The 27,977-nt window shown below is 35.4% G+C and overlaps 1 protein-coding gene and 1 pseudogene across 3 annotated transcripts in view; one reads left to right on the top strand and one right to left on the bottom strand.

Annotated features, from left to right (window-relative positions):
• The window catches only part of USP47 (ubiquitin specific peptidase 47), a 109,706-nt gene that overhangs the window by 62,379 nt on the left and 19,350 nt on the right, over positions 1-27,977 (top strand). For all 3 annotated transcript variants that reach the window (XM_034995339.1, XM_034995341.1, XM_034995340.1), the window contains 9 exons: positions 13,872-13,967; positions 14,043-14,195; positions 16,817-16,984; positions 18,877-19,008; positions 19,455-19,531; positions 20,272-20,327; positions 22,414-22,526; positions 23,894-23,998; positions 26,482-26,689. In XM_034995339.1, the coding sequence (XP_034851230.1) occupies positions 13,872-13,967; positions 14,043-14,195; positions 16,817-16,984; positions 18,877-19,008; positions 19,455-19,531; positions 20,272-20,327; positions 22,414-22,526; positions 23,894-23,998; positions 26,482-26,689 (1,108 nt within the window). The remainder of the gene's footprint in view (positions 1-13,871; positions 13,968-14,042; positions 14,196-16,816; positions 16,985-18,876; positions 19,009-19,454; positions 19,532-20,271; positions 20,328-22,413; positions 22,527-23,893; positions 23,999-26,481; positions 26,690-27,977) is intronic.
• LOC118004340 lies at positions 10,123-10,220 on the bottom strand (annotated as a pseudogene).

Raw genomic sequence — 27,977 nt, 5'->3', positions numbered from 1 at the left:
TTACTGTACATTCTTTCAGTGAGCTACAGTATAATAGATATGTGTATACAGTGAGGTTAACAAGTGATGCTTAATTTCAGGCAGTTAAGTGCAAGGTTCTATTAAAAATTAAAGTTTTTATTAACCTTCGTCTGAGACATCCGATTCCTAGAGTTATTTTATCTCTGTGTTCAAATAAATTAACTTGAGAGTAATATTTAAGATAAAAATATGAATGGAAATAGCATTTAGCTAATTTGTCATTATGACATAATAAATGTTTAGGGTCATCTTTCAGCATGATTGATAGACTACTTTTTTAATGAGTGCTAGGAATTGCCTACAGTTTTTAAAACTTTTCATAATTTGTTCATTGAATTATTTTTTAGTCATTACAGCTATGCTATTTAGTAAATTTCTGGCCTTCATTTTACCTGGCCACATTTAAGGGCTCTTTTGCCACTCTCTTACCTCTCAGACTGAGTTCTGTTTAACACTCATCTCCAACAGGATTTAATAAAAGGTTAGGAGAAGGCTTCCTTGATTAAATTTGGGAAATGGTGCAACTGTAATCCTCTTTGGAAGTTCACTGTGCATATTTTATTTTAAATGCCCTGAGGATTCCTGTAGTAGAGAAATTTGCTTAACTTTGCTTAACCTAACATTTTCTTTCTCTGTGGGATATTTGTGAATATTTTAAGGGATCCTAGGATTCTGAGGAATGTATTTGGGAAGCTCTGCACTAGAATAAGGTGATTTAAGGATTATCTCTACTTTGTTACATCACTGTTTATGTCCTTGGGATGTTGAGGGGGAGTGAGAATACTGAAATATGTGTTATAATTTACTTTTGTTTTACATATCTCCTTAATCCTGAAAAAATAATATCAGCTGAAAAATTCCTTTTACTAACCTTTTAAAAAAATTTGTTCCTAGTGACTTGTGAGGTAACTGGAACCTTTTATTTTCATTGATTAGAGCTGTCTAAACCAGTCTCTCTGAATTTCATAATCAAAGAAACCTTGAATCTGCTTATTGCCGAGCACATTTGAGTATATATTTTTATAATGAGATAGTCCTAAATACATGCTAGTGATACATAAAAATTGGAAGTATAATTTTTATCAGTTAACTATGAAATTATATTTCACAAATTAAAAATGATAGGATCTCATGTTTGACATTAACTAGGGAGGAGCATTTCTATTTAACAGTAAATTTTAGACACTATCTTTTTATTGGTATCTTTTGTCATATAACATTTATTGAGTTGCCTTCTCTGTGCAGTGGGCACTGTAATAGGCCATTTTTTCTTTGTATATTTTTAATCCTATTAGGTAAGTACACTTAAATATCTTTATTATCACAAAATGTGTTCAAAAGTCTGAAATTGAGTTTAGCTGTATCGTTCCATTTAGTGTCTTTGGAAAAACCAGAGTATGTGAAAGACTTCTGTTCCCTAAGTAAACATGGCTTAATGATTATTTTAAAGTTCTGAATGAAAAATTGTTAAATTCATAAGTATTTATAAAATCATAAGCATTTCAAGTGTTTGGTATGCACAAGTTTGTATCATAGGTTCTTCCCTGAATTAACAGATGATTTGGACATTCTTAAATGTCTGGCTTAGCCACATAACTCATTTGGATGGTGGAGTGGTCCATATTTGTCCAAATATGTAAGCATCACATAAAGAAAAATCTCTTCCACAGACTCTACCCTCATTTTTCCAGGAATTTGTGTGGTTGGACATAGTGGGAACCAGTTTAAAAAGTGGGGACTTCTGCTTTCAGGAAGATGGAGTAGATGTACATTGCCCTATTTCTCCTGCTAAAACAACTAAAAGTCTTGAACATTATATATAAAATAAAACATAAGAAGACTCTGAAAGGTGGAGAAAAGGCATAAAGACTAGGGACCTCAGGACTCAAGGAATGACATGGGGTGAGTTCCCTGGGTTTTCTTTTTGCCTAATATAGCCCAAACTTGGAGCTGAAGAAGCTGGCATCCTGGAAACAGCAACAGGCATAGACTGAAAAGCCTGCTGTCTCCAGCCAAAAGACCAGGAAAGGGACAGCCTAGCAAGGCAGAAAACTTTTAGATGGTACCCATTCTGTTCTAGCCAAAGACCACAGAAAGACTGTGGCCCCTGTCTCAACCCATACCAGCCGAGGCTGAGTGGGGAGCCTAGACTTCTATTCTCATGAAGTTATAACTAGGCTTTCTAGCCCCCTGCCTGGGTGGTTAGAAAGAGAAGACTGAGTAGATAGCCAGGAGTTTCATCCCTGCTGGGCAGTAACAAACCTTCCCACTACTTCTCTCCTGTTCTCCTGGTTCACTGTCATTAGAGACACACGGGGAGCCTAGCCTTCACTCCCACCTCCATAGGAAGGAAATGCTTCTTTCTGTCCCCATTGATGTCAGAAGAGACCTAGTGAAGAGTCAGGATTTTTGCCATCTTTGAACAGTAAGGAGACTAGCCCCCACCTACCTATGGTGTCAATGGAGGCTATCAGGGGAGCTCTTAGGAAACATTTCTGCCCCTCACAACCAAGATATCAGCAGAGGCTTACTGAGCAGCCAGAACGTCAGCCCTTGCCCAACAGTAATGAAGAGCTCCTCATCCCAGGTGCCAGCAAAGGCCGAGTGGGAGACTTGGACTTTTCCTCCCACTGGCAGTAATGAAGCAGGAATCTTTTCTCTCCCTGGAGCAGTGTCAAAGGAAGCCAGTAAACCAGAAGATTCAAATAGGGTCCAGAATCTCATAATACCTGAAATGTCCAGGTTTCAATAGAAAAAAAGAAAAAAACCGCTCTCTATATTAAGAACCAGGAAAGTCTTATTTTGAATGAAAGAAGAGACAATCAACAGATATAAACACCAAAGTGACCACTTAGAATTTATGACAAATATTTTAAAGCAGTCATCATAGAAATACTTCAGTGGGAGATCCTAAGCCCATTCGAAACAAATGAGAAAATAGAAATTCTCAGGGAAGAAATAACAGATAAAAAGGAAAGTGAAATGGGAATTTAGAACTGAAAAATGGAATACCAAAGTGAAAAACCTGATGGATAGACTCAATAGTGGAACCGAGGAGACAGCAGAAAGAATCCGTGAACTTGAAGGTAGAATAATAGAAATTGCCCACTGTAAGCAGCAGAGAGAAAATAGACTGGAGGAAGTTTTTAAAAAGTTCTCAGGACCTTTGGAACTATAATAAAAGACCTAAGATGTATGTCATTGGAGTCCTGGAAGGAGAGGAAAAGGAAGGCAGAGCTGGAAAAATACTTGAAGAAATAATGCTAGAAATTTCCCAAATCTGGCAGAAGGTATAAAGCTATAGATCCAAGAAGCTGAGTACATCTCAAACAGGATAAGCCAGAATCACTCTACATCCAATTATAGTCAAGCTTCTGAAAACTGAAGACAAAGAAATATCTTAAAAGCAGCAAGTGAGAAAGATACATTTTCTTACAGGGTAAAATTACTCTGATTTCTCATAAGCAAATTTGTTGTCAAAAACTATGGAGACCAGAAGAAAGTGGCACATTTTTCAAGTGTTGAAAGAAAAAAGCACTGTCAACTAGAGTCTTATACCCAGTGAAAATACTCTTCAGAAATGAAGAGGAAATCAAGACCCACCCTGGGTGAGGGAACACTAAGGGAATTTGCCACCAGTAGACCCACCTTAAAAAATGGCTAAAGAAAATTCTCTAAACAGAAAGGAAATAATAAAAAAGAAGGCATCTAGGAATGGTAGGAATGAAGAAAGAACATACCGCTCAAAATCTGGGTAACTACTAAATAGGCTTTCCTTCTCCTCCTAAGTTTCCAAAATTATATTTGATGGTTGAGCCAAAACCATAACATTGTTTGATGTGGTTGTAAATGTATGCAGAAGAAATATTTAAGACAATTACTTTATAAACAGGAGATGGTAAAAGGACATAAAGGGAGGTAAAGTCTGTACTTCACTTGAACTGGTAAAAGGATGACACCAGTAGAATGATAAGTTATGTGTATATAATATACCTAGAGCAGCCACCGAAACACTCCAAAAAACTAGATAAAATAGAATTTAAACAAATATGTTCAGGTAATCCACAGGAAAGCAGGAGAGAGACACAAAAAACTAAAATAGCAGGCTTAGTTACATGTAAATGGTCTAATTGTACCAAATAAAAGGTAGAGTTCGCATATCAGATTTAAAAACATGACCCAATTGTGTATGCTTGCTACAAAAAACTCCCTTTAAAATATATTGGCATAAACAGGCTGAAATGTAAAAGGATGAAAAAAATGTTATATCATGTAAACATTAATCGAGGCAAGTGGCCATATTAATATCAGATAAGGTAGACATTAGAGCAAAGAAAATTACTAGAAATAGGGTCATTATAATAAAAGGTTATTAGTTCAGGGGCGCCTGGGTGGCTCAGTCAATAAGCGTCTGCCTTCAGCTCGGGTCATGATCCCAGGGTCCTGGGATCGAGCCCCGCATCGGGCTCCCTGCTCAGTGGAGAGCCTGCTCCCTCTCCCACTCCCCCTGCTTGTGTTCCCTCTCTCGCTGTGTCTCTCTCCGTCAAATAAATAAATAAAATCTTTAAAAAATAAAAGGGTTAGTTCATCAAGAAGACAGCAATGCTAAATGTGTATTTACCAAATAACAGAGCTGAAAATATATGAGGAAAAATTGTCCAAAAAGAAAAGAGAAATTGACAAATCTATAATTATAGTTGGAGACTTTAATGCTTCTCTGTCAGTAATTAATAGGTAGAACCTCTAGACAGAAAATTAGCAGATAACAGTGCCATCAACAACAGGATCTAATAAACATAAAACGTTGCACTCAACAACAGCAGAGTATACTCTTTTTAATGGACTATATATCAAGAAAGACTATACCTCAGACCATGAAACAAATCTCAACAAATTTAAATTAAAATCATTGTGTGTTTTTCAACAATGATAGAATCAAGTTGGAAATCAGTAACAGTAACATAACTGGAAAACCACCAAACACTTGCAAAATACACAGCACACTTAAATAATCCAAGAGTCTAAGAGGAGACGTCAAGGAAAATTAATAAAAATAATAACAAAACACTTTGAAAGGAATTAAAATGAAAATATATAAAAAATTTTGAGACACAGCTCTAAAACAGTACTGAGAGGGAAACTTAACAGCATTAAATGGTCACCTTTAGTAAAATGCTTGTGTTGGTAAAAAAGAGAAGTTTTGAATCAGTAATCTGAGCTTCCAGCTAACCTGGAAAAAGAAGAAAAAAGTAACGTAAAGCAAGCAGAGGGAAGGACATAATAAAGAAAAGAGCAGAATCCGTGAAACTGAAAACAGAAAAACGAGAAAATCATGAAACACAGAGCTAATGTTTTGGAAAGATCAATACAGTGGACATACCTGTAGTAAGACTGACAGGAAAAAAAAAAAAGACAAAAATTTACAGTATTAGGAATGAAATGAGTACCACTACAGATCGTGCATGTGTCAAGAGGATAATAAGGGACTACAACAAACCATTCTGCACGCATAAATTTGATAACTTAGATGAATCAGTACTTCAAAAAGCACAAGCTATAATTAATCCAGTATGAGTTAGATAATTTAAATAGCCCTGTTAAGGTATTAAACACATAATTAAAAATTTCTCAAAAATGAAGTCTCCCAAGTTGAGATGGTTTCACTGGAGCCTTGTATCAAACATTTTAGAACAGTGAGCACCAAGTGTACACAATCTCTTTCAATAAAAAGAAATGGAAGGAACCCTTCCCAATTTATTTTATGAAGTTAGTCTTATCCTGATACTAAACCAAAGTTAAAACAAAGCAAAACTTCAAGCCAGTATGCTTAATTCATATAGGTAAGAAAATTCTTACCAAAATATTAGTAGGTAGAATTAAGCAATATGTAAAAAGAATTAGATACTATGACCAAGTAGGGTTCATTTCAGGGATTCAGAACTGGTCAATATTTAAAAATCAATTAGAGTAATCTACCATATTAATAGGCAAAAGAAGAAAATTCACACCATCACATCATTTGACTCAGGAAAAACACTTGAAAAAATTCAGTATCTACTCACAATAAAAAAACTCACAAAACTGGGAATAGAGGGTAATTTTCTCAACTTAGTAAAGAACATGGTAAAAAAAAAAAAACCTTACAGCTAACGTAATATTTCATGATGAAAAACTGAATGCTTTCCCCCTAGAATGTCAAGGTTGTTTCTAAGTGAGGATGTCTGTCTGCTTTCACCACTCTTACTCAGTGTAGTACTGGAAGTCCTAGTCAGACAATAAGGCAAGAAGTGGGAATAAAAAAGCATTCCAATTAAAGGAAGAAGTAAATTTGCCCCCCCACCCCTTTTTAGGTAACATGATTTTTTTTTTTTTTTTTTTGAGAGAGAGAATGAGAGAGAGCACATGAGAGGGGGGAGGGTCAGAGGGAGAAGCAGACTCCCCGCCAAGCAGGGAGCTCGATGCGGGACCCGATCCAGGGACTCCAGGATCAAGACCTCAGCTGAAGGCAGTCGCTTAACCAGCTGAGCCACCCAGGCGCCCCAACATGATTTTTTAATGTAGAACATCCCAAGGCACCTACCAAAAACCTGTAGAACTAATAGGTGAGTTTTGCAAGATAGCAGGGTATGAGATAAACATTCAAAAATCAGTTGTACTTCAGGATACTAGCAAATAACATGTAGAAAGTGGAATTCAAATACAATACCATTTACAAACATGGGGAAAAAACGCCTTAGGTGTAAATCCAACAAAATATGTACAGGACCTATGTACAAGAAACTACTAATTCTGAAAAAAATATTTCAATAAATAGATAATGTGCTCATTAATTACAAGATTCAACATAGTAAAAATGTCAGTTTTCTCCAAGATTATCATTTAATAAGCCTTCTTCTCAAAATCTGCAAGATTTTTTGATGATATAGACAAGCTCATTCTAAAATTTATGTAGAAGGTAAAGGAATAAAAATAGCTAGACTTAAGAGAGTTTTGGGAAAATAAGAATAAAGCCGGAGAAATCAGTCTACCTGATAAGACTTATTATAGAGTTACAGTAACCAAGACTGGGTGGTGTTGGTGGAGGGATAGACACACAGATAAATGGGACAGAACAGAAAACCCAGAAATAGATTTGCACTAGTATGCCCCAACTGATTTTTTTTTTTCCCAACTGATTTTTGAGAAAGGCACAGAAGTGTTTCAGTGGAGGAAGGATGGCCTTTTCAACAAATGGTGATGGAATAATTGGGCATCCATACACATAAAAATGAACCTCTACTTAAACCTTACACCTTGTACAAAAATTTGCTCAAAATGGATCATAGATTTAAATGTAAAATGTAAAGTTATAAACTTTTATTTAAAAAAATAGGAAAAAAATCTTCCAGATCGAGGGTTAAGCAGTGAGTTCTTAGATTTGATACCAAAAATAGTCCACAAAGGGAGTAATTGATAAGTTGCATCTCATCAAAATTAAAACATTTACTCTCTGAAAGCCCAGGCAAAGAGGAGAAAAGGGAAGCTACAGACTGGGAGAACATACCTGCAAACCACGTATCTGACAAGGGACTGATATCTAGAATATATAAAGAAGCCCCAAAATAGAATAGTGTAAAAAAAAAAAAAATTCCATTTAGACAGCTGGCAAAAGACAACATTTCATCAAAGAGGATATACAGATGTCAAAAAAAGAAAATGTGTTCAGTATCACTAGTCACAAAATCAAGCCACAATGAAGGTAATACTCTACCTACAGAATGTCTAAAATAAAAAATAATGACAGCACAGAAAGCTGGTAACAATGTGAAGAAAATGGATCACTCATAAATTCTTGATGAAAATGTGAGATGTTACAGGAAATTTTTTGTAAAACTATACAATTACTGTAAACCCCAGCAATTGTACTCTTGGTTACTTACGTCAGAGTCATGATAACTTATGTAAATTTATGTTCACATAAAAATATGTAAACGAATGTCCATAGCACCTTTATTTTTAATATCGACAAACTGGAATCAGCCTAGATGCCCTTTAGCGAGTACTTCCACAAACTGTGATACATACAAACCATAGAATACTACTCAGCAACAAAAAGAAACAAACTATTGATACACACTAAAACCGGAATGAATCTCTAGGGAATTATGCTGAGTGAAAAAAAGCCAGTCCCAAAGGTTTCATGTGATATGACTCCATTTATATAACATTTTTGATGGACAAAATTTTAGAATTGGGGGCAGATTAATCAAAGCTTATAAGTTTGGTGGGGCCAGGGGAAGGATGGGAAGGTGATTACTATAAAAGGGCAACAATGAGGGCTCCTTGTATAGGATCTGTGTTCAGTCTCTTGACTATGGTGGTGGATAATGAACCTATACGGGTGATAAAATTGTATAGAACTTAATACACACATGTAGACACTAAAACTGGGAAAACCTGAATAAGTTATGTAGATTGTATCAGTGTCAATATCCTCATTGTAATATCATACTATAGTTTTGCAAAATGTTACTGTTGAAGGAAACTGGTGTACAAGGGACTCTGTTGTATTACTTCTTATCATTGTGAATCTACAATTATCTCAAAAATTGCAGTTAGAAAAAGTGGGTGGCTTAGGAGAAAGTTCTTTTCCTAGTCAAAACAAAACAAAAACAAAGTATATATCCTGGGAAAGATAGTTGAATATATCTGTAAGGAAGACATGTCACTATATATCAGTAGCACAGGATTGCTAAGTACATTAAAATCTTAGGAAATAGTTACCAAGTGGTAGTTCAGATTTATCTTTTTTTGCTCGATCTGAAAAATAAAGTATCCTATTTTGGCACCCATTTCTTCATTCAAAATAAAATAGACATTGAATGATGAGAAAAGAATTTTATATATAGGGTAAGAGTAAAAAGAAATGAGAGAATTCATAGGCAGTGTCATTCCTTGGATATACCTTATAATTGCATTGTGCCTAGATTTTCTGCATTAACTATAAAATTGTAATAACTAATGATGTAAGAATTCTCCTGTTCTGAACTCTGAAAATTACAATCTAAAAAATGTGCAAATTATATTTTGTATAACAGTGAGGGTTAAGCTCTAGAAAATAAATCTATTATATTCACTCTGGGGTGATGAAAAACAACCATAGTCAACCCAAAGCTAGTTTAGAAGCATGATACATGAGTAATTTAACATACTTAAAGAGGACAGCTGTTGGTAACCAGAGCAAAATTTTTTGTGTGTATTAATAATGGTACAGTATTTGTAGTATTTTGTTCCATTTTTATGATCCATAGCTTATTTTTTAATATGTAAAATACAGTTTGGCATGATTTTTCATAATCTACATCACATTAAGGTGAAGATAATTGTATATAGCCCCATTAGCCCATCATTTACATAATTTATTTCTTCAGTAGATAGATGAAGCTAATTTTTATAATTGTCTAATCTTATTTATGATTAACCTGGAGACAACTTGTTAAAAAGTGAATACGGAAGCTATAGAAAATTATTATAATATAGTTTTAACTGGTTTCTGAGTTTGGAGGATAATGGTAGCCGCCAGATTCTGTTTATCTCTACACATTCTCCCCCAAAACCATAGACTAAAAGGAACACAGGTAGAACCCAGGTAACCCATAAATTCTGCATTACTAGGAGACCGAACACCCTAAACCTCAAATTACTTGAAAGTAGCAAAATAATCACCAAATTCCAACAGAGCTTCTACTGCGCTACAAGTCTGTATGTGTGGAGAGGATGCAGTGGAAAGCCTTCAAGGCTATGAAACAGAGAAGAGATTGAAAGATGTAACAAAATAAAGACAAAAGTCACCCTCAGAAGGAGAAAGTACAACAGTACGTGCCAAAAGAGAGAGTGCCGAATAGGACTTGAGTAGTTTATAGCACCACAGGGAAGGAATTCTAGAGTGAGAAGTGGCATCCTTAGAAGAATTTTGCCTCTGGGAGAGAAATAGAGAAGCATGATGCATCTGACCTAGTAGTGAAGAGAAGAGAAAACAAGGAGAAAGAGAGAAATTAAGTGTCCTGCAGAATGAAAGACGACCTCAAGCTCTGCACTCCCATCACCCGTTTAAGAAACTGCACTTCACTAAGTTGACAAAAGTTTGAGGTACTCTCAATTAGCAATAATCGCGCCTCGGATAAACCTCATTGGCTACGATACTGCCACTGCGCAAAGCTAAGTTTGAGGTACTCTCAAACTAAAGAATGCTGTCCACAGAATGATGGGGTGGGTGGGTGGGGGTTGGGAATCAAATTTACACAGCACCACTGTTAGAAGAAAACAGAAAATATGTATTAAAGCATTTCAGCTGATGAAAATCCACCCTGCCAAAAAAAAGCCCTCAGGAAAATAACCACACGGTAGAATGCTGTAACACAGTACCCCAGGCTAAATGAAATATTCTCAAAAACCTGGTATCCAAGAATTAAAGGAGAGAAATGAATTTAAAAAACAAAACACAACAGGAAATGTAATATGAATTGATAAAACTCAGGAAAGAAATTGAAGAAAAAGACCAAACTATGTTCAAAGTAAAGAATAAACTATAAAATGTGCAAGAGAATAGAATGGAATGGAAATCTAAAGAGGGACGGAGAATGAAAATGAAAGGAAGTAAAAAGGATCTCAGAGAAAATGAAAGACTGGCAAAGGATGTCCAACATAACTGGGAGTCTGTGAAGAATAAAAACAACACAGTAGAACAAAACTTAGGAACTACAAGCCAAGAAAACTTTCTGGGAGTCAGGGAAATTTAAGTCTACTTTTGAAGGACCTACCATGTACTTGGAAAAACTGACCTAGAATAATCAACTCAGACATATTTTGGTAAACTGTTAAACTTTAAGGTAAATTGAGCTGGCATCATACTTATGAAGAGCAGCATGCAAATCATGGCAACAGAATAGCAATTTCCAAAAACTCAAGGAAAGAAAGTACAGGCCAAAGATTTGACATCTAGCCAAGTTTTTCTTCTGTTATGATGGCAGTGAGTAATTCCATTCTTGAACATTGAAGAAATTACTGAATATTGTATCCATGAGCCCTTCTTGAGTTTATTAGGGGATAAGCTCTATCCAATGAAGAGATCCCCAGCCCAGGGCAGCTTCAGCAAAAGGATTATGAGCACTTAATATATTAAATTATAGAAATAAGGACTAAATGAAACAAGGGTGGGGACATAGGTAGAAGAATAGCATATTATATGTTAGATGGAGTAAAAGGAATACCACTCAAAAAAGGGGAAGGGAGAAATAAGGGAAAGTAGAATGAGATCATAGATGGCTGAATGGGTAGGAGACAAAGGATAACATAAAACTAGCAAACAAGACATGAAAGGCTTAAGTAAGAAAAAGGGAGATTAAGGGCATTAACAAACGTCTAAATGCACTAAAACAAAATTACCTTCCTAAATACCAAAGGAAAATGTAAAAGATAGCAAAACACGCCACTTGGAGAGAACACAGTAAATACTACTAGTACACACAGTAATTAAACTAATTTAGATGAAACAAAACATTGTCATATCAAATATGAATGGACTTAAGTTGCCTACTAAAAAAAGATTTTTAAGTTGGCTCATAAACATTTTATAATTTGGTTTAAGCAAGAATCCAGTAGTGGATGTTAAATCCAGGGTGGAAAGTTTAATAAGATACAGGCGCTTTGCATGGTCTCCAAGTATCTCCTTACAGATTACATATTAGCTGCAAGGGGATAAAACAGTAACTATGTAGTGGAGAAGCTGGATAACACTTTGACCAGGTAATTAAAGTTCATTTCACCAGTAGGGAGGTTGGCAATATCATGGCCTGTGACCGTGATATCCTTAGGACACTTCATAACTTAAGTGGTAGTCTAGTAAAGAATACCTAGAACTGGAACCTAATGATAAGGAACATCAGACAAACCCAAATTGCAGACATTTTATAAAATAACCAGCCTCCTTCAAAAACCATTTATGTCCTGAAAGGAAGAAAGGCTTTGGAACTGTTCCAGACAAAATGAATCTGAAGAGACAGCCAAATGTAATCTATGATCTGGATTCAATTCTGTACTGGATGGGGAGAAATGCATTTTTAGGATTGGGACAATTGACAAAATTGGAATATGGTGAACGTACTTTATCAGTCTTAAATTTTCCTGAGTTTGAGAACTCTTGTTTATGTAAGAATATTGTTATTCTTAAAAAAAGTCACATAAAACTATTAAGAGGGAAAGCATGATATGTAAACTTACACTCAGATGCTTCAGAAAAATACATAATGTGTGTGAGGGTGGGAGAATGATAAAGCAGGGGTAGCAAAATACTAAAAGTTGGTGAGTCTGAATAAATTATGGGACTCTTCTGTGCTTTAAACTTTTCTCTGAGTTTTAACTTAAAAAAATAGAAAAAGATAGCGCTAGCTATGAACTCTAGCCAGAGACATGGTTTAGTAAAGTAGAATTTGAGTTATATCATTTTCTCACTCTACGTACCTTCCCTTTTTTTGTTAAAGTATTGAGTGTTTTACAGTTCAGTTTCTATTTGGAAAGCTTGACTAATATCAGCCTATGCTAAGCTAATATATATGGCTCCTTTTTCTGTGTTATGCTTTTACAGGATTTGCCTTTTTCATGCTTAAAATATACTTTAAAGAAAAAAAAAATTCTGAATGTGCCCCTTTCCGTGACGTCCAGTAAAATGCTTGGTCATGTGGGAAAAAACCCACTATTTGGTTCTCCGCCCCACCCTCAGCTCCCTTGCTTTCTTGGGTTTCTGAGAACAAAATAGGAGATGGATGAGGTTAGAGGCATTTTAAATCTTTTTATTTTTTATTCTTATCCCAAAATGAGCTATACGAAACAGTATGTGGATAGTAGTTTGTTGTCAACTGTTTTACATTTTGCCAGATCAAGCCCCTTTATCTTTTGAGCAACAACATGTTCTGAATTAAAAGAAAAATGTTTGAAGATATTTTGTCTTAATGGTACAAATTTTTTCTTTGCATATAGTAAATATGATCAGTAGTTCTGATTAGACCATGTGTGAAGAGATCACAACAAAAGAAACTTGAGATTATGCCGTCCAATCTTATATGTTGTATTAACTACAATTTATTTTTTATTGTAAAAAATCGGTGATTAAAAATTAAAAATTTTATGTCCCCTGATTCTTCACGAATATTCATACTAAGTTTCTTGCTTCTGTCTTAAGGCTGTATGGAGAAAAGAGAACCATATGGTTCCACTAGGTGAACACTCCAGGAGCTCTCATACATTTTCAGATGGAGCAGTATCTGACATGCAGGGAGAAAGTTGCCCAGTGCTCTCCAATCTTTAGTGCAGTGGCGAATTAAGGATTGACGCTAAATATAGTGGTAAATGATGGTTACTAGATTCTTTAGTGTATGGATAGTGCGAATTCTTCAGAGTTCTGTTATTTACTGTACAGTTTATGAATGTCTCCTTTTACAAGAAGATTGAAGTGATGCATGTACTTTTCTAAGAAATATGGAATTTTTAAAGACAGGATTTTTATTAGATTATTTAGCCGAATTCCACAATGTAAAGTCAGTGTAAAAATTAGGTAGAAGTGACTAACTGTGATGTGCAATACTAGGAAAGCCAGATTTCATGCAGAATTAAAACAATTATTTTGTCCCTCAGTTTTTATAATGACATTATATTGCTGTTGATAATTTTTTTTTTCTCTTTGCATTTTGAGTTCCTCATTTTATAGCCATTCTACTCCTGTTTTGGTAATTGCAAAGTTTTTATATTCAGGGCTTTGTCATTAACATTATAACATCTTTAAGTAATTATAAAACAATTATTTTTTTTCCTACTAGGAAGAAGCATTGCATGCGTTTATTCAGCCAGAGATCCTGGATGGCCCAAATCAATATTTTTGTGAACGTTGTAAGAAGAAATGTGATGCACGAAAGGTAGATGCCATGTAGAAATTAATACTAAATTATCTGAGATTATATTCCATATTCAATAGGTCCCTTTCTTTTTAGGGTCTTCGGTTTTTGCATTTCCCTTATCTGCTGACCTTACAGTTGAAAAGGTTTGATTTTGATTATACAACAATGCACAGGATTAAATTGAATGATCGGATGACATTTCCTGAAGAGCTAGATATGAGTACATTTATTGATGTTGAAGATGAGGTAAAATATTTATTCATATTTTTTTGTTAAAAGATACTAGTCAATTCATTTTGGTCATGTGTTTAAGACAGCTATTTGGGGTAACAACACTGGTGGTTTTTAGACTGTCTTTGTGATAGAAGGTATTCCTTTCTTCCCGTATTTTGTAATGCCAAGTTCTATTAAAAGATCTAGATTTGTATAAGCTTTTTTTGTCCACCGTAAATTGTATTTCAGATATTCTTTTTTGATCGGAATAACTTATGATATTCTTTGAAAAAAACAAAAAGAATCTCAGACTCTGGAATTATTTCTTTAATTTGAGCAATAATCTTATGTTTCATAACTTTCTTAGCAAAACAAACCAATCTAGAGGTGGGCTGCATTGTGTTTCTGGTACATAATAAACACAGAACAAATATGTTAAGTGAAAAAATGAGCAAATTGGGTAGTATGGCCTTAATTTTTTGTATTTGTCTTAGTCTCTTTTTCAAGGATTAAGGTTTCTGGGTTATTCTCAGTTAAAATTTAGCACCTTTAAAATAGGCGAGGCTAGAAAGCTAGAAAATAAAGGCATTTTATCTGTTTTCCCTTTTTAAGTTAGTTTTTTAGTTAAAACTTTATTTAAATAGTTTGAGAATGGGACTTTGAAGGACACCAGCAATGCTTATCATTTTTTTCCACTCATTGACCCCCCTTCAAATTCTCTGGTTCTCCTAACCTTGATTCAGTTAGGAATTCTTAATGTCCCACTCTTTTCTTTTGGAAACTTCTGATTTCATTATAGGGGTTATTTATAATCACTGGACATAGTTATTAGAGAGTGATAGATCTTTATTTTTTTTCAAAACTACCATGAATCATTTTTTTCTGATTGGAACTCATCACTGTAGTTATAAAAATGCCTTTTCTCAAAAGCTCAAAAATGATTTTAAACAGTAGGTTTTAGTTAGTGCTCTTAAGTATTAAGAGAGAATGTGGTATAGAAGAGCAGCTTTTCTGAGCCTTACTTTCTCTGTTCAGTAAGGGCAATAATTGCTTTTTATGGCTTTTATAAAAAGCGTTTTAGATAAAGTAGATGTTCATGGAATGGTACCTATGACCAGGTTACATTTTATTTATTTATTTATTTATTTTTTTTAAGATTTTATTTATTTATTTGACAGAGAGATAGACAGAAGAGCACAAGCAGAGGGAGTGGCAGAGGGAGAGGGAGAAGCAGGCTTTGCACTGAGCAGGGAACCCGATGCGGGACTCGATCCCAGGACCCTGAGATCATGACCTGAGCCGAAGGCAGACGCTTAACCATCTGAGCCACCCAGGCGCCCCAGGTTACATTTTAAAAGGTTTAATTTAAAATAGTATTTTCGGGGGTGCCTGGGTGGCTTAGTCAGTTAAGCGTCTGTCTTCGGCTCAGGTCGTGATCCCAGGGTCCTGGGATTGAATGCCACATCGGGTCCCCTGCTCAGCGGGGAGTCTGTCTCTCCCTCTCCATCTGCCTCTCCCCCAGCTCATGCTCTCTCTCTCTCTCTCTCAAATAAATAAATAAAATCTTAAAAAAAAAAACAAAGTGGACATAGTCTTTACAAGAGTCCTACACAAACAGAGATCAGTCAGTATTGGATTGGTTTTCTGTATATACCTAATATATTTCTTGTAAAAGCAGATCTTTTACAAATAAAGAAAACCTAGATATAATTTGACAGGAACTTTTAGGAAGTTCTAGGTCCATTTGTTGGGAGAAGAGATGTTCCAACCTAAAGGAATGTCAGGAATGACCTTTTTGAACTTAGTGTAGAGTTCTAGAGTTGGTTTTCACTTTGAACTGAACTTTCTTGAGGGATGAAGATGCAGTCCCTACAACAAAGTTCTTGGCAAATGTTGGTGCTTATTATTATATATTGCTTAATTAATTTAGGAACTTCTGTACAACTTACAAGAGCCTGCATCTTAGAGAAGAATTCTCAAACTATTTAAATAAAAATATTTTTAGGTACGTGTATTAAATATTAAAGGAAAAGGGGGCAAGAAGTTGGGGATTTCTAAGAAGTAGATTCCTTCAAATAAAATTTGCATGAGAGGGATTTAAAAATCTTAAAAGCATGAAAGAGTATGATTTTTTTGTTATAATTCCACCTCTTGTGCACTAGAATGTAAAGTTCTTGAGGATAGATACAATGTTGTTTTTCTTTCTAATTGTCTATAATACCTAGCACAATGATAAATTAAATTGAACTTTTTTGTTCAAGAAAAGAAATGATACTCTTTTGGGATTTGAGAACAAAAGCTCATTTTGGCACTTAGGTTCTCTGCTTTTATAGATCTTGGTGAAAGAAATGGTAATTTATATTACTTTGCAACTATAAACATAATTGGGGTTTAATTTGAATTCTGAATCACTAATTAATTGTATTTGAATTTTAAGGAAATTAATAGAGATACTTTTAAATACACTGGTTTAATTTTATTTAAGGACTCACTAAAAAGTAAATTTATTTAAAATAAATACTTTTATTAATAATATCTGAACTTAATGTGAAAGAATTAACACTTTTATCGGAACATCACTAGATAAAAAATTTTAGAGTATATGTTTTCGTTTTATTTAGCTTGTAATTGTAAGATAATTATGTTTTATTAAGAAATCCCCTCAGACTGAAAGTTGCACTGACAGCGGGGCAGAAAATGAAGGCAGTTGTCACAGTGATCAGATGAGCAATGATTTCTCGAATGATGATGGTGTTGATGAAGGGATCTGCCTTGAAAGTAATAGTGGAACTGAAAAGATTTCAAAACCTGGACTTGAGAAGGTACCTATAAAGTTTGTGGGGTTTAGTTGAAAGAATTAAATAAATAAATAAATAAATAAATAAATAATAATAAATAATAAATATAAATATAAAGAATAAAATAATCTCCGAGCTGCTATATAATTCTGTAGCTATTGTGACCAGTAAATTCTCTTTAGGAGAAGTGATTTTTGAAAAGTAAAGACTTTTTTAAAGCCGTTTTTATGCATATATGTGATCATAATTAAACTTTAGGAGAAGGTACTTTTAGACAGGAACATGAATTGCTGGGAGGCTGAACTGCTGTAGCTATGTAACCAAGCTGGGTGGTGGTGTGGAAAGGGTGCCTAGTGGTCAGGAAACCACTTCTGCCTTTAAAGTTGCACCAGGCCCCTAAATCTTATATCATAGTTTTCTCATATAGCAAAATGAAAGTTTTCGGCTAGATCTGTTGATTTAAAAAATTTTGGCTGTGAACTTTATGAAATAGTTATAGAACCAATCTGTTAGAGATAGGGGAAAGCCAGAGCCCTCAGCCTCCCCCTCCCCTCACCATGAAGCCCTTAAGGCACTTAAAAAAATGATATAGTTTCAAGGGTTATAATTTGACAACTACTGGCTTTGATAATTTCTATCATAAAATCTTTTATGTCACTGTGTCAGTAGTTTTTAAGATTTTATCAAACTGTTTCTTCCACATTCATATAATCTGCTTTATTGAGGGGAGAATTATAGGTCAAATGGCTTCAGCATGTGTGAGTTATGAGTCACTAGCCTGAAGACTAATCAGTAATTCAAGTCTTGCAGAGTCATATTAAATACAGAGTTTTTTTAGACCGTATTTAAGAATGGAGTTTCTCTTGCATGAATCAATTTTTAGGCCAAGACCGTTATTCTAATCACTATCATCATTATCCTTTACCTTTTAAAATTACCTGTTTCAGGGCAGATAGATGATCATGAATTGCTATGTAATGAATAATGTAGTGGATACATTATAACTTAGTCTAAAGAACATTGGATTCAGGCATGGGTTGGCAAAGGGTTCCCTGCCTGTTTTCCTACATAAACAATTTTTTTTTTTTTTTTTTTTGGTCTTACTACACTAAGTAGGACTTCTTACACAGGGTTGAGTAAGAGTGGTAAGAAAGGACATTCTTGCCTTGTTCCCAGTCTCAGGAGGAAAGTGTTCTATTTCTCACCATTTAGTATGATGTTGGTTCTAGGGGTTTTTTGTAGGTGTTCTTTATCAAGTTGAGGAGGTCTCCCTCTTCCTAGTTTGTTGAGAGTTTTTATCATGAATGAGTATTGGATTTCATGACATGCTTTTTCTGAATCAGTTGATAGGATCATGCAATTTTTCTTTTTTAGCCTGTATCACATAGATTGATTTTCTAATGTTGAACCGTCTTTGCATACTTGAGAGATGTCAAATCAGGAGATCACTGTATCACAGATACTATATAAATACATTAGAAGATGTTCCAAATCATTATATCCCTCAGCTCTTTTGTAAAGGAAATAGAATAATTGTACTTGAATGAAAACCACTATGTTTTTTGGGACTTCTTGATCTTGCCTATGCATATCAGAACAGTCTTCTGTTTAGCACCTGCTTCTAAAATTTCAGACTGTTATTTTCTTACATAAATAACATTGTATTTCAGATATGCATAGTTCCAGAGGTTAGAACATAATTAAAATGTGAAGGAATGTACTGAACAAAACTGTGATATATAAAACTATGTGGTGACTTGCCATTTTAATTATCTTGGAGGAAAGTGTACCTACAATAACTATCTAGGACAACTAACATGTTATTTTATTCTGTATTAATAGAGAATAGGAAATATACAAAAAGGGGCTTTTTTATTTTTCCTCTTCTCTGAGTTACTTTTATTTTTCCCCCTTAGAATTCCTTGATCTATGAGCTCTTCTCCGTTATGGTTCATTCAGGGAGTGCTGCTGGTGGCCATTACTATGCTTGTATAAAGTCATTCAGTGATGAACAGTGGTACAGCTTCAATGATCAACATGTCAGCAGGGTAAGGAGGGGTTAAGATTATTCTCAAAGACAGGAGTAGAGATGTTTCTAATCAACAGCAGAGTTTATTAAAAATGGGAGACTTAGTTTGTCCAGTGAAGCATTTTAAGACACATGCTAAGTCAGTCTTTTGTTTTTGCTTTCAGTAAACTTCCTAGTTTGTTTTCCTTGTTACTTGTTTTGTTTTGTTTGAGGCTTGCTGAGTGTTTCCAGAGACAGATTCCCAATTTTTTTGTTTTTTTCTTACCCTGAGCCATCATGCAGCCTGTCTGTTGAGGAGCACTAGAACTGATTGGCCAGTAGCAGCCACTGACTCTGATTAAATTTTATGAATTGGTAATTGTATGGCCCATTTACCTATGAGGTTAAAAACAGGCTTACTTGTTGACAAAGAGGTAATGGTATTACAGATTTTACAAAAAGGTAAATAATGTAACAACTTTTTAGATAACCCAAGAGGACATTAAGAAAACACATGGTGGATCTTCAGGAAGCAGAGGATATTACTCAAGTGCTTTTGCAAGGTAAATAACTTCCTAATTTGTACTGTTTATAAATTAGAATCAATTACAGCTTCTCAACATTTTTTTACCATTAAAGAGATTTAACCCAGCGGTCAGCAAACTATAACCCATGGATCAAACCCTGCCCACCTCCAGTTTTTGGAAATAAAGCTTTATCGGAACACCACTATACTCATTTGTTTAAGTATTGTGTGTTGATCTTTTCCCTTAACAACAGGTAAGTAACTGAAACACAGACAATATGGCCCAGAAAAAATGAGCTGACTCCTGACTTAACTGTAGTAATTGTTCTAGGACACAGGTTTTTTGAAGACTTAACTGTGTTACCAAGAGGAAATGTGGAATTTTCTCAGAAATCCATTGGGAGGAGCAAAGTAGATTCTCCTTTTATTTTCTAGAATACTTTAAGTTTGAACCTAAGAACAGTTATGTGGTCTTCTAGTTGTTTGAAGCAACAAAAAACTATTTAAAAAAAAATATTTCGGGGTGCCTGGGTGGCTCAGTCGTTGAGCGTCTGCCTTCGGCTCAGGTCATGGTCCCAGGGTCCTGGGATCGAGCCCCGCATCGGGCTCCCTGCTCCGCGGGAAGCCTGCTTCTCCCTCTCCCACTCCCCCTGCTTGTGTTCCCTCTCTCGCGATGTCTCTCTCTGTCAAATAAAAAAAAAAAAAATTTGGTGCTAGGAAATGGAACCTTTACAATCTCCTTTTTGTTGACATTAATCTTTTTTATATTTCTCCTAGCTCCACAAATGCATATATGCTGATATATAGACTGAAGGATCCAGCACGGAATGCAAGTATGTTAGCATGTAGTTATTTGATTTTAATCTGTACTAATTTCTTTTGCAAGTTTTGCAAACCCAGATAACTACTTTTAAATGATAGGATGCTTAAGTTTTTTTATGCCGAAAAATTAATTATAAAGACTGTTATGAGATAATACTAAGAGGTAACACTTGGAAAAAAGTTGAAATGTTTTTTAATACACTAAGACAAAATTTACTCTACATAAAAAGATTGGATATTTATTTGCAGTGAGATTGTATTCAGTGATAACCCCCAGACCTGTGTAACGGTCCTAACTCGCCATCTAGATGGCCTAGAGCAATTTATTTAACTTTTTGAAATCTTACTTTCCACATCTGTAAAATGGGGATAATTACAGTATTTTATAGGATTGTAATGAAAAGTTAAATAAGATAACATATTTTTAGCATTTACCATCATGTCTAGCACATAGTAAAAACTCAAATTTAGCTATTATTGCTTTTTTTTATTGTAAGTTTTTGGAGTATTTTTAGTATCTAAATGCTATGACTAGGGACCCTAAATGAAGTAAACTTCTGACTTACCACTCCAGAAATGTTTCTAAGAACTAGAATTAATTATCTTTGCTTATTTGCTTAAAAAGCAAATAAAGTTTTATGATTCTAGTTTGCATCCTTTATTATGTTCTCATTATATTGAGAACCCCCAAAATAATCCTGTATACAAAGCATGCGAGTTTGTCTTTTTTTCTCTTTTTTATTATTAATTTAAAAAATTGCAGTTCCCCTTTTTTCTTAATGCTGACTCTGACTGAAGCAGTATTGCAAATAAGTAGGGGTGTGTGAGTGTACCTATAGATATATACACAACCGATATGTTGCTCACATTCTTTTCATAATTGTTATAATCATTGTCCTTGATTTCAACATATTTCCTTTGTTTAGCAACTATCATACTGTAAAATCTGTTTTGGATAGTGTACATTTTTGGAAACCCTCATTAAATTGTGAATTCAGTTGGTACAAGGCTTAAAACTTTTATCTTTGATAATCCAGAGTCCAGAGTCTGTCATATAGTGGCTGTTCAATAATTTTCCATAGAATTAATGGGAGTGAAAGGAAATTGTAACAAGAAGTCATTTCAGAACAGAGATTTCAGAGTAGTCATTCTGACTTTACAGATAAAGGAACGATACCCCAAAGATTAACTTGTCCAAGGTCATAGCTTCCTGGAGGCAGAGCCAGGTTTGTAGTTCGTGTATCCTCTGTGGTACCCAGCATTCCAGATGTTTCCATTAGGGCATTAACTCAGTTTTCCTTTATCTACTCCCTAAACTGTAGTTTTGTGATGAAGCACCAGAGGGCGCTCTGTGTATGATACGGAATATTTTTGCAATTAGAGCTCATTTCTAGAAATAGTGGATTTTGACCTTCCACAGGGATGTGATTTTTATATATATATAAGTTGTTCTCCCTATTTAATGCCTGCTAATCATTGGTTTACTAAATAGTGTCATAATTTCATACTGTCACTTTTAATACTTTGAGTTACATATAAAATTCTGTAAATAGAAGGTAGCTAAAAGATTGCTTTGAGAACAAAGGAAAGATGAGTGTATTAGTGGGCAATAATAAGTAGTAGCACCAACAGCATTTATTACATTTTATTATATCCCAGGTAATTACTCTGTGGGGAAGCGCTGCTAATAAGCTGAAGAAATTGAGGCCCGGACAAGTAAACTTGCCCTGGGTCATATGGTTTGATGGTGATAGCACAGTTTGAAATCAGAAATGATTTTATTTCCAAGTTTCAGAGAGGCTTTTTAATTCTAGAAGTCTTAATCTACATACTAGAGTTTTCCTGGAGCCAAGAGATATTATGGATTAAATATATGGCTTTTTAAAATATGAGGCCTAACCATATGCCATTATCAGCTACCTCTTCACCCTTGTCTGGAAGAAGTTGATGTTCCAAGTTGAGAGAGTGATGTAATTGAGATACATTTTGACGAGAGCTGTTGTAGAAGTATATACTATGGGCACATAATGGAACAAAATTAAGTAAAGGAAGACCAATTTCCAATGACTCTGTCTTACCCTGTTTTTATTACAATAGAATTTCTAGAAGTAGATGAATATCCAGAACATATTAAAAACTTGGTACAGAGAGAAAGAGAATTGGAAGAACAAGAAAAAAGGCAACGAGAAATTGAGCGCAACACATGCAAGGTTAGATTTCATAATTGTACTTTTAATTAAAAAGTGCTATTGAAGTTTGCTTGACTGCAGTTCTCATAACGTACTCATTGGGTTGATTCTGTAGAGAGTTAATGCTATCATGATCGTTAAGCAATGTAACCAACTATATTACTGAGGGAAGATAGGGTTTTATTTTATGCATTAAAAAACACTAACGGGCGCCTGGGTGGCTCAGTCGTTAAGCGTCTGCCTTCGGCTGAGGTCATGATCCCAGGGTCCTGGGATCGAGTCCCACATTGGGCTTCCCGCTCTGCGGGAAGCCTGCTTCTCCCTCTCCCACTCCCCCTGCTTGTGTTCCTGCTCTTGCTATGTCTCTCTCTGTTAAATAAATAAAATCTTTAAAAAAAACAAAACAAAACACTAACATGTAGTGATAATACTTAGTGCTGGTAAGTTTACAGTGATATTAACATTGTCCATTTTGCTACAAGAATAATAAACTGGTAAAGACCTTATTGCATAGAAATTGAGTAGAATTTATCAAGAGCCTTAAGCAAATTTATGTATTTTTATATAATTCTCTTAAGGAAATACCTAGAGATAACCACACATGCTATAAAAATTTTGATCACAAGGACATTCATGGTATTTTCCAAACTAGAAAAAAATTTGAAACAACCTGAATGTATATCAGTAGGAGAATGATTATTTAAATTGTGATACATGCTTATCAAGAAATGTACAGTTGTTAAAATTAATGTTTTTGAATTATTTTTTTTTATGAGACATAGTCACTATCAGTTACTGAGAAAAATAGACACGGGAGAGAATGATCTCAGTTATGTTTTTTTAAAAAATTACAATATTTGGGGCACCTGGGTGGCTCAATCAGTTAAGCGTCTGCCTTTGGCTTAGGTCATGATCCCAGAGTTCCGGGAACGAGCCCCATATCAGGCTCCCTGCTCAGTGGGGTGTCTGCTTCTCCCTCTCCCTCTGCTCCTCCCCCTGCTCCTTCTCTGTCTCTCTCTCTTTCTTTCTCACTCACTCTCAAATAAAATCTTTAAAAAAATTTACAATATTTTGTGGTGCCTGGGTGGCTCAGTCTGTTGAGCCGACTCTTGATTTCAGCTCAGGTTCTGATTCAGGGTCGTGGGATCAAGCTCCATGTCGGGCTCTGAGCTGGGAGTCTGCTGGAGGTGCTCTCTCTCCCTCTGCCCCTCCCCTGCTTGCTCTTCTCTTTCTCCTGCTTACTTTCTCTCTCGCCCTCTGACTCTCTCTAAAATAAATCTTTTAAAAATTGCAGTATTTTGACTATTAGGAAAAAAATGCTGTCTACAAAAGAATTATGTTTTGATTCATGACCTGCTGAGGTGATGATGATATTTTACATTTTCTAGATAAAATTATTCTGTTTGCATCCTGTGAAACAAGTAATGATGGAAAATAAATTGGAGGTTCATAAGGATAAGGCATTAAAGGAAGCAGTAGAAATGGCTTATAAGGTACGTTTAATTGCACTGTTGGACAATATCAGTATCTCAGGTAACAGTATTAACATCTCTTTCAAAATTGTGATTAGAGTCAGTAATAATACAAGCACTTGCAGTCATGTTGATAGTCCATTTACAGCATCTGTCTCTCTTAAGGGTGTAGTTTACACCTCTCCTATGGAACATACTCAGTTGAGTTTGAGAAATTGCTCATTCTGAGAGCCAGTTCAGTTTTGTAGAACAAGAATTAGAATTAGAAACAAAAGGGGCGCTTGGGTGGCTCAGTCGTTAATTGTCTGTCTTTGGTTCAGGTCATGATCCCAGGGTCCTGTGATCGAGCCCCGTGTCGGGCTCCCTGCTCCGCGGGAAGCCTGCTTCTCCCTCTCCCACTCCACCCGCTTGTGTTCCCTCTCTCACTGTCTCTCTCTCTCTGTCAAAATGAACAAATAAAATCTTAAAAAAAAAAAAATTAGAAACAAAAATATTTGTTCTATTCATTTATTTAGCAGATATGTATTGAGAGCCTTCCTCAATTTGCAAATATGTTATTGTTTAGATGCTATAAAGTAAATCAGTAATATGTTGAGATTATTTCTCCTGAGATGTTAACCATGAGAAGGAGACAGCTATGCAGAAAGTTGGGGGAGAATATTTTAGTAGAGATGACAACATATATAAAAACTGAGATGAAGACATGGCTGGCATGATCAGAAAACTGACAAAAGGAACATTGTGTTCAGATTGTCTTGAATGAGAGTAGAGTAGCATAGGGGCACCTGAGTGGCTCAGTTGTTAAGTGTCTGCCTTCGGCTCAGGCCATGATCCCAGGGTCCTGGGGTCGAGCCCTGCATCAGGCTTCCTGCTCCGAGGGAAGCCTGCTTTTAAACCCTCTCCCACTCCCCCTGCTTGTGTTCCCTCTCTCGCTGTCTCTCTGTCAAATAAATAAAATCTTAAAAAAAAAAAGAGAGAATAGAGTAGCATAAAATAAAATTAGAGACTTTGAGTAGAAGTTTGCAATTCTGAGAATAATGGAAAGTTATTAGTGGGTTTTGAAAGGCAAATTGAAAAGGGAAGCATTCTTTAATCAGATTGTTCTAAATGTCATCTGTAACGCTTGACAAAATATTTTTGCCCTTTCTATGTAAATATTAATATCATTGAACTAAACTTAAAGTCATTAGAGAAAAAATTGCATCCTGCGTCATTTCATTTATAATTTTTATATAGAACCAATGAGAGAACTAAAAATGGCTGACGTTGTTTCTCAAAGTGTGATCTATATTTGATTGTGTGACTATTCTAATTAATGCCACTGGTCCTCACTAAACCGTAAGTACTTAAAAAGGCAAAGAGTGTTCTGGTGTGGCTCATAATCGCATTTCCTGTACTTTACCTGGTATGCAGGAGAATCAAATTTGGATAGGTATGTGGATGAATAAATGAATGACCAAACAGTAAAATGGATGGATGGTTCTGGATTTACCTCACTAAAAGTAAAAATCCTTTAAACACAGTGGTGGACTCCAAGCATCATCTTTGCAAACAGTAGTGAAACCAAATGAGACTGAAATGGAGAAAACATCTTACCTAAATAGTTGTACAGTTAGTGATAGCAGTAATGGTCGTTTATATTCCATCAGTTTTTAATGCAGGAAGGAAAAAAAAAATGTCTTAAAAACAGAAAGTAAAAGTTCATAAATATAAAGAATCAGACAAGGAGAAGAGAGAAATAAATCAGTCTTATGTACCAGAAAGAGAGCTCTGTCTTTGGGGAGGGCTGGGGGGTAAGTAGAGGTCAGGTTTACTGTTCTTCTTGAAAGTCATAATCACAAACTTTAAATAAGTATGAAATACTTTGAAGTAATCCTGTGTGTCTCCAGGCAGTTCATTTTTCACTTAAGAGATGTTGCATCCCGAGTATGCCATCCCCAGTGACGTGAGCTAGAGGGAAATTTATGATCGAAATTCCTGTGCCCTGAGCTGTAGGTACTCTGGAGGCTCATCTGGGAAGGGAGCTAGCTGCAGGGTGGCGCATGGGAGACACACAAGCTGTGGTCTCTGTGGTGACTCCGCGAGGCTTGCTGTCCCCTGTGCTTGTGAGTCACCAGTTCTTCTCCAGACTGAATTCATAAACAGAAGTCACATCTTCTCACTGGTCATTCTCCCTGGTGTTCCACTTAGTGATTATAGAGCACAGCTTAGAAGACATTGATTTTGAGTCCATCTGAAGTTTAGAGTGTTAACTTTCTTTAAAAGCAGAATTGTCTTTAAAATTTGTTGGTGCATAAATTGTATGATTTGGGGATAATGAAATAATGGTTATTTAAAAGTAGCATTGAAGTTACGCCTTTAACTTTGATGTCTTTGAGCTCTGATGCAAATCATAAATATATGGCTTTTATTGTTTGTTAGGACATATTGGTAGTGCAATTACACATCAGACTAAAATACCACATATATTTTTTTCTTTTTTCTTGGGCGTCATTTTCGTTTAGATGATGGATTTAGAAGAGGTCATACCCCTGGATTGCTGTCGCCTTGTTAAATATGACGAGTTTCATGATTATCTTGAGCGATCGTATGAAGGAGAAGAAGATACACCAATGGGACTTCTACTAGGAGGAGTCAAGTCAACATATATGTTTGATCTGCTGTTGGAGACGAGAAAGCCTGATCAAGTTTTCCAGTCTTATAAACCTGGAGGTAAAGAATTTTATGGTATTTTGAGTTGTACGGAACTTAAAATTTTCATGAGAAGGTTTTTTGTTAATAGAAATGAATTTAATTTTAAATTTTTATATATTCTCAAGATGCAACATAGTTTTGATAGGTTAAGAAGTAGTCAGCAACAAGCTTGTGATTAAATTCTAGATTACTTTCAGGCGCCTGGGTGGCTCAGTTGGTTAAGCGACTGCCTTCGGCTCAGGTCATGATCCTGGAGTCCCTGGATCGAGTCCTGCATCGGGCTCCCTGCTCGGCAGGGAGTCTGCTTCTCCCTCTGACCCTCCTCCCTCTCATGCTCTCTGTCTCTCATTCTCTCTGTCTCAAATAAATAAATAAAATCTTAAAAAAAAAAAATTCTAGATTACTTTTAAAGAGCTATACACAAAATTTTTTAAAAATTGGTTTTTTTAGCTTGTAGTTTTCAGTGGGATTTTTCTTTCAGTACTGAATCATCCTCCTTTCTCTCCTCCTGTTCCCTGCTCCCTCTACTTAGAGAGGAGACCCTGGTCCAAAAAAAATATATTCCCATAAAGTCTCAGAAGTAGAGTGTATTTTTCAGAGTCTCCTTGAAGAGGTGGTTTCATAAACCGTCACTGCCAACACTTTTTCTTCATCCTCTCCATTTCTACAGATCCCAGGGACTTTAGCTTTTTCTGTTTTCATTAAATCCATCACATTCCTCAATATCTTGGGAGTTTCTTTCTTTGTTTGAGACTGATCTGGAAAGCAAAATACCATGCCCCACCTGTACCCAGGGTGGTCCCTAAAGACAGTTAATGTCCAAAGTCTTCTAGTAATCACTATATGTAAACTGTAACAAATAGGGGACAGTCAAAATGTTTAAATAATCTTGGAGAATTCTTACTGTTGTTGTGACCCTAAATCCCTTGCGTCGGTTGTTAATCGGAATTCAGACTTACGTTTTCTACTTTTATTCCTAAAAATTTAACTTACAAAACCTTCTTCTACTCTTCCAAATTCTTTTCCTCTGTGGATCCTATATACCTCTCTTTTTATTTATTTATTTATTTTTAATCAAGGCTCCTCTATTCAAAGTAGATTAAGTATGGCATTCTTTAAAGGGCTCCATCAGTCAGACTCTGCTCTATTTGTAAAGAGTTCCTTTGGAGTATTTCCTTGCAGATTATTTTTGGGCTAGATAGCAAAAATTATGATTAAAGTGTAACATGAGTCAAGAATAAAACCACTTTTTAACAAGAGAACTCTAAATGTGAGTGTGGATTGTAAAACTTAACAGATAAAGTAC

The sequence above is a fragment of the Mirounga leonina genome, unplaced genomic scaffold (assembly GCF_011800145.1).
Source record: "Mirounga leonina isolate KUSES-001 unplaced genomic scaffold, KU_Mleo_1.0 Mir_92, whole genome shotgun sequence".
NCBI classification, from domain to species: Eukaryota; Metazoa; Chordata; class Mammalia; order Carnivora; family Phocidae; genus Mirounga; species Mirounga leonina.
Note: the sequence above shows the minus strand (reverse complement) of the source record. Positions and strands in the feature narration are given on the sequence as shown.